General features: G+C 39.8%; 1 protein-coding gene across 1 annotated transcript in view; it reads left to right on the forward strand.

Annotated features, from left to right (window-relative positions):
- Positions 1-9792, forward strand: part of GNAI1 (G protein subunit alpha i1) — a 104687-nt gene extending 94895 nt beyond the window's left edge. The window contains exon 8 of the mRNA XM_005679090.3: positions 7681-9792. Within this exon, the coding sequence (XP_005679147.2) occupies positions 7681-7871 (191 nt within the window). The 3' untranslated portion in view covers positions 7872-9792. The remainder of the gene's footprint in view (positions 1-7680) is intronic.

The raw sequence follows: 10508 nt of genomic DNA on the forward strand, positions 1-10508 counted from the left end.
AGTCTTCTCCAACACCATAGTTCAAAAGCATCAATTCTTCGGCACTCAGCTTTCTTTACAATCCAACTCTCACATCCATACACGACTACTGGAAAAACCACAGCCTTGACTAGATGGACCTTTGGTCATAGCTTTTCTTCCAATGAGTAAGCGTCTTTTAATTTCATGGTTGTAGTCACCATCTGCAGTGATTTTGGAGCCAGAAAAAATAAAGTCAGCCACTGTTTCCCCATGTATTTGCCATGAAGTGATGGGACCAAATGCAATGATCTTAGTTTTCTGAATGTAGAGCTTTAAGCCAACTTTTTCACTCTCCTTTTTCACTTTCATCAAGAGGCTCTTTAGTTCTTCACTTTCTGCCATAAGGGTGGTATCATCTGCATATCTGAGGTTATTGATATTTCTCCCGGCAATCTTGATTCCAGCTTGTGCTTTTTCCAGCTCAGTGTTTCTCATGATGTACTCTGCATATAAGTTAAATAAGCAGGGTGACACTATATAGCCTTGACTTAGTCCTTTTCCTATTTGGAACCAGTCTGTTGTTCCATGTCCAGTTCTAACTGTTGCTTCCTGACCTGCATACAGATTTCTCAAGAGGCAGGGTAGCCTTTCCCTTCTCCAGGGAATCTTCCCAACCCAGGGATTGAACCCCAGGATTCCCACATTGCAGGTGAATTCTTTACCAGCTAAGCCACAAAGAAAGCCCACAGTTATACTTCAATTCAAACTAATTTCACAGAGTTAACTTGTTTTTAGTTTAATTTTTGAAAGTCTTAGTATCCTAAGTCACCTTACTCAAATATTTTTCGTGCTTTATTGGGGATAGAATCATTAATAGTTCTGATTCCAAGATTGAAGATATCTAGAATCAAGGCAATTCAGTTTTGCCTTTACTTTAAGGTCATATTCATTTTCTGTAGTGAAGTAAAGGCTTCCCTGCTGGCTCAGCAGTAAAGAATCTGCGTGCAAATCCAGGAGATGTGGGTTTGATCCCTGGGTTGGGAAGATCACCTGGAGAAAAAAGTGGCAACCCACTCCAGTATTCTCGCCTGGGAAATCCCATGGACAGAGGAGCTGGCAGAATACAGTCCATGGGGTTGGGAGAGTCAGACACAACTTACGGACTAAACAACAACAACATTGTAAAGTAGCCCTTTTGTCAGAGGACCCAAGTAAAAAAGTACAAGTGTTAGTCACTCAGCTGTGTCTCTTTTGCGATCCCATGGACTATAGCCCACCAGGCTTCTCTGTCCATGGGATTCTCCAGACAAGAATACTGGACAGCTTCCTGACCCAGAGGTTGAACCAGGTCTCCTGCATCACAGGCAGATTCTTTACTGTCTTAGCTACCAGGGAAAGTCCCAGAGAACCCAGATCACTCCTCAAATATTACATACCTGCAGAGATTTCAGAGCCACCAAGAACATACTTGTGAGCTCTTTTTTTTTTTTTTTTTTGGCCAGGCCAGGTATACATTTTTTTAAAGTTAGTAATAATCACTGATCTAAGATTCTTTTAGCAAAGAGTATTATAGAATTCTTGATTCACCTGATTCAGATTCTCTGATGCACCTTCAATTCTTAATTCCTGTTCTATACTGTTTGCTATAGACGATGACATGTAGCCTGCAAGCTCCTCACTTGGTTTATCTCCTACCTCCCTCTGCTCCTGTCTTCTCTTTTTATCTGTATGTTGGCATTTCACCAAATTCTGTCTGCAGTCTTATAATCTTCCAGCATTCTATTCTTTCATAGGCATATTTATTCTCAGCATGATACATTCTGTTGTCAACTCTAATTTCTCTGTGGAGACTCAGGCTTGCATTTCCAACTGCTTGCTGAGCATATCTGTGTTTTTTAGCACCTGAGACTCAAATTGAACTCACGCTATTTTTATTTTTTTTTTCCAAATCACCTTTATCTCCTTTTGAATTGTATCACCAGCCTCCCATTCTCCAGTCTTGAGCCAGGCTATATCATCTGTAATAAACCTTTAGTCAAGACAGTTCTATTACGTTAGAAACTAATGTCATCTTCCACCACTCCTTCCCTCAGTCAGTCATTCTTTACCAAAACTTAAAATGAGGTTTAATACTGTACTTACTAGTTCATTCATGTATCTTGTAGTTCTGGAGATTAAGTAATGTAACTAGTTACCTGGAATATATGCAGCAGATTGAGGAATACACACAGGGCAAGCTGTTTTCTCAAAACATATTTTTAAATTAGAGGTTGCATTAGCTTCTGTGAGTCAACAGGACATTATTTATTCCTTTATATTTCAGTGTACCAACCTGATTATGATTTAATAAACTAAAATTTAATTTGTAGAGTATATGGCTATCTGCTATTGACTTGAGATAAAACATAAACTTATTTTGACAACCTAGAGAAAATTTCCTAGAAACAATCAACCAAGTTTGAATCATTAAGAAATAGAAAATCTGAATAGACTGATTAGTAAAGAGTTCAATCAGTAATCAAAAACCTCCCAGTAAATGAAAGTTCATAACCTGATGGCCTTCCTGGTGAATTCTGCCAAACACTCTGAGAAGCACTGCTAGTAATTCTTCTCTAACTCTTCCATCACTGATTTTACCAGGCCAGCATTACCTGTCACCTAAACCAGGCAAATATGTCACAAGAAAATTCAGTTCAGTCGCTCAGTCATGTCCGACTCTTCGCGACCCCATGTACCACAGCACGCCAGGCATCCTTGTCCATCACCAACTCCCGGACTCTGCTCAGACTCACCTCCATTGAGTGATGCTATCCAACCATGTCATCCCCTTCTCCTCCTGCCTTCAATCTCTCCCAGTTATATCAGGGCCTTTTCCAAGGAGTCAGCTCTTCACATCAGGTGGCCAAGGTATTGGAGCTTCAGCTTCAACATCAGTCCTTCCAATGAACACCCAGGACTGGTCTCCTTTAGGATGGACTGTTTGGATCTCCTTGCAGTCCAAGGGACTCTCAAGAGTCTTCTCCAACACCACAGTTCAAAAGCATCAATTCTTCAGTGCTCAGTTTTCTTTACAATCCAACTCTCACATCCATACATGACTACTGGAAAAACCATAGCCTTGACTAGCTGGACCTTTGTTGACAAAGTAATGTCTCTGCTTTTTAACATGCTGTCTAGGTTGGTCATAACTTTCCTTCCAAGGATTAAGCGTCTTTTAATTTCATGGCTGCAGTCACCATCTGCAGTGATTTTCGAGCCCCCAAAAATAAAGTCAGGCACTGTTTCCACTGTTTCTCCCATCTATTTGCCATGAAGTGATGGGACCGGATGCCATAATCTTTGTTTTTTGAATGTTGAACTTTAAGCCAACTTTTTCACTTTCCTCTTTCACTTTCATCAAGAGGCTCTTTAGTTCTTCTTTACTTTCTGCCATAAGGGTGGTGTCATCTGCACATCTGAGGTTATTGTTATTTCTCCCAGCAATCTTGATTCCAGCTTGTGATTCTTCCAGCCCAGCGTTTCTCATGATGTACTCTGCATATAACTTCAATAAGCAGGGTGACAGTATACAGCCTTGACTTAGTCCTTTTCCTATTTGGAACCAGTCTGTTGTTTCATGTCCAGTTCTAACTGTTGCTTCCTGACCTGCATACAGATTTCTCATGAGGTAGGTCAGGTGGTCTGGTATTCCATGCCCGATTAGAAGAATATTGTTAGAACGGTCCATGCTACCTACAGTTGTCTAAAAGACTCAGTGTAATCCATATCAAAATTCTAATTGCAGTTTTCACAGGAAGAATAAATAATCCTAATAGTTTTAAGTCATAAAAGATTCCAAAAACTAAAGCAGTCTTTAAAAGGAACAACAAAGGTGGAAGCACCGTGCTCCCTGGTTTCCAACAGCTAGAGTAATCAAAACAAGTGTGGTGTTGGCATTAAAAACAGAACTGAGGAACAGAATAGAGAGCCCAGAAGTAAACCATGCATACATGATCAAGTAATTTATGACAGAGGACTCAAGAATACACAATGGGGAAAGAGCAGTCTCTTTAATAAATGTTAGGAAAACTGGACAGCCACATGCTAAGAATGAAACTGGACTGCTCTCTCTACCATCCACAAAAATAAACCCAAATAAAGATCTGAGTGTAAGAAATGATAGAACTCCTAGAAGAAAACATAGGCAGTAAGCTGGACATCAGTCTTGACTGTAAACTTTTAGGTTTGACACCAAAAGCAAAAATAGACAAGTGGGACTACATCAAACTAAAAAGCTTCTGCATGGCAAAGGATATCATTAACAAAATAAAACTGCAGCCAAAGGAATGGGAGAAAATATTTGCAAACCATTTATCTGCTTAGGGGTTAACATTCAAAATATCCTTTATTGAGCCCATCTTTGCATGAAATAGTCCTTTGGTATCTCTAATTTTCTTGAAGAGATCTCTAGTCTTTCCCATCCTGTTGTTTTCCTCTGTTTCTTTGCACTGATCACTGAGGAGGGCTTTCTTATCTCTCCTTGCTGTTCTTTGGAACTCTGCATTCAAATGGTATATCTTTCCTTTTCTCCTTTGCTTTTCACTTCTCTTCTTTTCACAGCTATTTGTAAGGCCTTCTCAGACAGCCATTTTTCTTTTTTGCATTTGTTTTTCATGGGGGTGGTTTTGATCACTGACTCCTGTACATTATCACGAACCTCTGTCCATACTTAATCAGGCACTCTGTCTATCAGATCTAGTCCCTTAAATCTCTCTCTCACATTCACTGTATAATCGTAAGGGATTTGATTTAGGTCATACCTGAATGTTCTAGTGGTTTCCCTACTTTCTTCAGTTTAAGTCTGAATGTGGCAATAAGGAGTTCATGATCTGAACCACAGTTAGCTCCTGGTCTTGTTTTTGCTGACTGTATAGAGTTTCTCTATCTTTGGCTGCAAAGAATATAATCAGTCTGATTTCGGTGTTGACCATCTGGTGATGTCCATGAGTAGTCTTCTCTTGTGTTGTTGGAAGAGGGTGTTTGCTATGACCAGTGAATTTTCTTGGCAAAACTCTGTTAGTCTTTGCCCTGCTTCATTCCGCATTCTAAGGCCAAATTTGCCTGTTACTCCAGGTGTTTCTTGACTTCCTACTTTTGCATTCCAGTCCCCTATAATGAAAAGGACATCTTTGGGTGTTAGTTCTAAAAGGTCTTGTAGATCTTCATAGAACTGTTCAGCTTCTTCAGCATTACTGGTCGGGGCATATTGCATTACTATGATATTGAACGGTTTGCCTTGGAAACGAACAGAGATCATTCTGTCATTTTTGAGATTGCATCCAAGTACTGCATTTCGGACTCTTTTGTTAACTATGATGGCTACTCCATTTCTTCTAAGGGATTCTTGCCCACAGTAGTAGATATAGTGGTCATCTGAGTTAAATTCACCCATTACAGTCCATTTTAGTTCACTGATTCCTAAAATGTTGACGTTTAGTTGTGCCATTTCCTATTTGACCACTTCCAATTTGCCTTGATTTATGGACCTGACATTCCACGTTCCTATGCAGTATTGCTCTTTACAGCATTAATCTTGCTTACATCACCAGCCAAAGTACAACTGAGTGTTGTTTTTGCTTTGACTCTGTTGTCTTCATTCTTTCTGGAGTTATTACTCCGCTGATCTCCAGTAGTATATTGGGCACCTACCGACCTGGGGAGTTCATCTTTCAGTGTCCTATCTTTCTGCCTTTTCATACTGTTCATGGGGTTCTCAAGGCAAGAATGCTGAAGTGGTTTGCCATTCCCTTCTCCAGTGGACCACATTCTGTCAGACCTCTCCACCATGACCTGTCTGTCTCGGGTGGCCCTACACGGCATGGCTCATAGTTTCATTGAGTTAGACAAGGCTCTGGTCCATTTGATTAGAGTGGTTAATTTTCTGTGATTGTGGTTTTCAGTCTGTCTGTCCTCTGATGGAGATGGATAAGAGGCTTATGGAAGCTTCATGATGGGAGAGACTGACTGAGGGGGAAACTGGGTCTTGTTCTGGTGGGCGGGGCCATGCTCAGTAAATCTTTAATCCAATTTTCTATTGATGCCTGGTACTGTGTTCCCTCCCTGCTATTTACCTGGGGCCAAACTATGGTGGAGGTAATGAAGATAATGGCGACCTCCTTCAAAAGGTCCCATGCCTGCACTGCTGCACTCAGTGCCCCCAGCCCTGCAGCAGGCCACCACCAACCCACGCCTCTGCTGGAGACTCCTGGACACTCACAGGCAAGCCTGGGTCAGTCTCCTGTGGGGTCACTGCTCCTTTCTCCTGGGTGCTGGTGCACAAGGTTCTGTTTGTGCCCTCCCAAGAGTCTGTCTCCCAGTCCTGTGTAAGCTCTGGCAGCTCTATGGTGCGGTTATTGGTGACCTCCTCCAGGAGGACTTATGCCAACCCAAGTCTGCTGCACCCAGAGCCCCTGCCCCTGTGACAGTCCACTGCTGACTGTACCTCCACGGGAGATGCTCGAACACAGTTCTGTTTCAGTCTCTGTGGGGTCCTTGGGTCCTGGTGTCCACACGGTTTGTTTGAGCCCTCTTAGCATCTCCGGTGGGAATGGGGTTTAATTCTAAATGCGAATTCACTCCTCCTACCATCTTGCTGGGTCTTCTACTTTGCCCTTGGTCGTGGTATATCCTCACAGCCTCTCGCCACTCCAGCGCCGCACAGCCATTTCTGTAGTGCAGTGTGCTCATTTCTATAAAGGACAGAAGTGGTATGGACCTAACAGAAGCAGAAGATATTAAGAAGGGATGGCAAAAGTACACAAAAGAACTGTACAAAAAAGATCTTCATGACCCAGACAATCACGATGGTGTGGTCACTCACCTAGAGCCAGACATCCTGGAATGTGAAGTCACATGAACAAAGGCATCACTGTGAACAAGGCCAGTGGACGTGACAGTCTTCGGTCATCTGATGAAAGTGGCGGTCATTCTGTCATTCACTTTTTTGTAACCTCATAGCCATATACCACATTGTAGACCACTATACAGTTTTTGAATAAAAAACTGAGAGATAAATGCTAGTTAATGTATTGAATGTATATAGGAAGTTGAATAAAAATGGCTTCCTTTGTGGCTCAGACAGTAAAGAATCCGCCTGCAATGTGGGAAACCTGGGTTCGATCCCTGGGATGGGAAAATCCCCTAGAGAAGAAAATGGCAACCCACTCCAGTATTTTTGCCTGGAGAATTCCATGAACAGAGAGGAGCCTGGCAGGCTACAGTCCATGGAGTCGCAAGGAGTCGGACAAGACTGAGCAACTAACACAACACTTTGAATAAAAATATACCAGTCAGTACTCAGTCAGCATTTCTTGATCAGCCACTATAGGCTAGAAGTGTTATAGGAAGCCACATCAGACATTTGTGTAAGTTGTTGCCATGTTAGGATGTAGAGTGTAAGGGGTAAAAGCAAAAAGAGGCTCTGACACTTGGAGATTGAGGCAGGAACAAAGATCATGGGGTACATGGAATACCATGCTTTTGGTTTTGTTTTTTTTTTCTTTAAGGGTAACTTATAGTCATTAAAGGGTGATTAACAGTGAGTATTTTTCACTTAAAGTTTATCTTATTCTCAAATGGCAAAGACAATTATGATGGAATCTACATATTTTATACCTATGAAGCCTATTTCTGTATTTTAAGGTCCATGTTGCTTACGTTTCTTTCCATTTCCCTTCTCAGGCTCAAACACATATGAAGAGGCAGCTGCATATATTCAGTGTCAGTTTGAAGACCTCAATAAGAGAAAGGACACAAAGGAAATATACACCCACTTCACATGTGCCACAGATACCAAGAACGTGCAGTTTGTCTTTGATGCCGTAACAGATGTCATCATAAAAAACAATCTAAAAGATTGTGGTCTCTTCTGAGTTTTGGCAGTAAATGGTAAAATGCATTTTCAAACCAAATGAGTACTTACATGTGGATCTCTCTAGACTAGAGTCTTGCAGCAACACCAGAATGTAGTATATGGCAAGTGCATCTGGGACCTGACCAAAGCTGTTCTATTTGTTTTTTTAAACTGAAAGTAATGGAAGGACCTTTCTTAAATGTGAGAGGTGGTCCTGCAGTGTGAAACTAAGGGCAGTGTTAAAGCTGGGCTCTAGTGTACTGATGACTTCTACATACGTGTAAATATGCAAATGTATGTATACATGTATTTATGACTTTAGTTTTCCACATTACTTTTAGGTATTTAGTAAGTGGCAACTTATAATTTTAGCGTGATGGCTTTGGAAATAACAGAAATATTAAGTACTTTGTACTGAATGACAGACTATTGTCATGTTTGCCAGTTCTAAACAGCTTTATTTATGTTCCTGTCCTATAAACTTTTAAGTACGATGATTAATATTAGGACACATTGCAGCTCTTGTCTTGATTATATGTAGTATACTTGTAATCATAAATGTTATTTGTACAAACATTGCACAGACTATTTTAATAACATGATTCCTTCTTTAAATTTATGTGTTTTTTTGAAATGTTCTTGAAGATGACTATACCTGCCTTTGGATCAGTTAAACATTGTATGCGTTTCAGTTTTTCTTTTAAGGGTGCATGCTAATCTGGTTCTATGTTAGATTTGGTTTAAAAACTGTAAAATTGCAGGTTTCTGAGGGTATACATATAGACTTATAAACAGTTAATTTTTATTCAGTTGGTTTGTTTTCACTTTGAATTTTAATATTTGGATGGTATTCATGCATTGCCTTAAAGGTGATGCCAAGTTAATTTTTATAAACTTCAAATAACTACGTTTTTATTTATAACTCAGTTTAGGTGGGTGCAAGAGCATTTTTGTGGGTAAAAAATAAGTCAGCATAATGAATTTTGAGACATTCATTTGTGTATTTCCTTTGGGAAATCCTTTGTACGTACCATACATGACCGCTCCTTGTTCAGAAGGTAACAGGAAAGACCTCTGAAGATTCTGCTGCTGATAAAATGCAAGCTTTAAATTCACATATGTAAGTAACTAGTTTCAAATTTAATTATCACATTATATTAAAATTACTTTTTTCCCTGAGATTATTCAAATTTCCTCCACTTGCTTGAGTTTGTATTATTTCTTTAAACTGTGCTATTATCTCTGAGAATGAAATGGGCAGTTACACGTAGGAAAATGAGTAATCGTATTTAATTAAGTCAGCAATTGTATGTATTCTCAAGTAAGTATTACATTTTCGCTAGATATTAAACTTTTGATAGTCACTGTTGTTTTAATTATTCACAGTATCTCTCTATGACCTTGTTTTCAGCAAAGTGAACAGCATTCCATACCCTACTTCTCTTTTTTTACTCGTCTTAAAAACATTTATGTAGTGTTTCAATAAGCTTTGTGGGTAAGTAGTTTCTAAATTTAGCTGTGTGTTATCATTTTGTTGAGGTCTATTTGTTGCAGTGTGTGTGTGTTTGTGTGTGTGTGTGTAACCAGAAACTACATTTACATCTGTTTCATTTGGGGATTTTTCTTTTTTGTAATGTAAAGAAGTTCAAAGTTATCAAAATTCTTTAAATAAATGTGTTAGTTTAGATTCTTTATGTGCCTTTCATGAAAGATATGTTTTCATTAATTTTATGGATGGAAGACCTGTTGTATTCATCTTATGAAGCTATGTGTGAAATTCAACTGTCCTGTGAATCGATTTGAATCATGAGAAATAACAGTTTAAAAAGCCACAAAGAAGCACATATTGGTGACCACCATTGATGAATTCCTGAACTTTATTCTGTGTAATTGTGTTACTAATAAAATCTAATAAATTCGAATTTTTAAAATTTTACAAACCTCTTGGCTAAATACATGTTTTTGTATTAGCACTTATCAGTCTATAGTTCATTTCTTCTTTACCTTTGTGTTTGCAATTTCATCTGTCCCCAAAGCTTGACTTTTTCCTGCCCTAAGTTTTCTCACACGATGTGGTGCCACATTTGGAATTTCCTGCTCCAACTCAGTACGCCCAAACCAAATTCATCATCATTTTCCCCGTCAACCAGTTCTCACCCTCTGTCTAGGCCACTGAACGGCCATTCACGTAAGCCCTTAGCCCTCATCTCCATCTCTGATAAGCCGCTATTTGCATACAGGTCTCCTTCCCAGTGCCTTACATGTGGTTTTTGTCTTATTTCTCTTTCCCATTCCCACTACCATCTGCTGAATTCAGGTCTTTGTTTAACTTCCAATTAAAGTGGATTATTAATTAAATTCCCCACTTGCTTCCAGTTTCTCCTTTCTTCAGTGCAGGTTACTTATCCTAATCTAGAACTGCGCCTGTGTTCCTTTCTGTGCATTTGCTCTGACTTGTCAGTAAAATGAAATCTACTTAGCCTTCCATTCATGCTCTTCATCATATGAGCCCACTTCACTACGTCCCCTCCCCCTGCCACCTTCCACACATTCTAACAGCGCTTTGTGCATAGCCCGGGCTTTCCTTCAAGCACTATGCTACATACTGCCTGCAAATGCTTAAAACAATGCCTGGGACACAGGAAGTGTTCCTTTA

The sequence above is a fragment of the Capra hircus genome, chromosome 4 (genome assembly GCF_001704415.2).
Source record: "Capra hircus breed San Clemente chromosome 4, ASM170441v1, whole genome shotgun sequence".
In the NCBI taxonomy this organism is placed as follows: Eukaryota; Metazoa; Chordata; class Mammalia; order Artiodactyla; family Bovidae; genus Capra; species Capra hircus.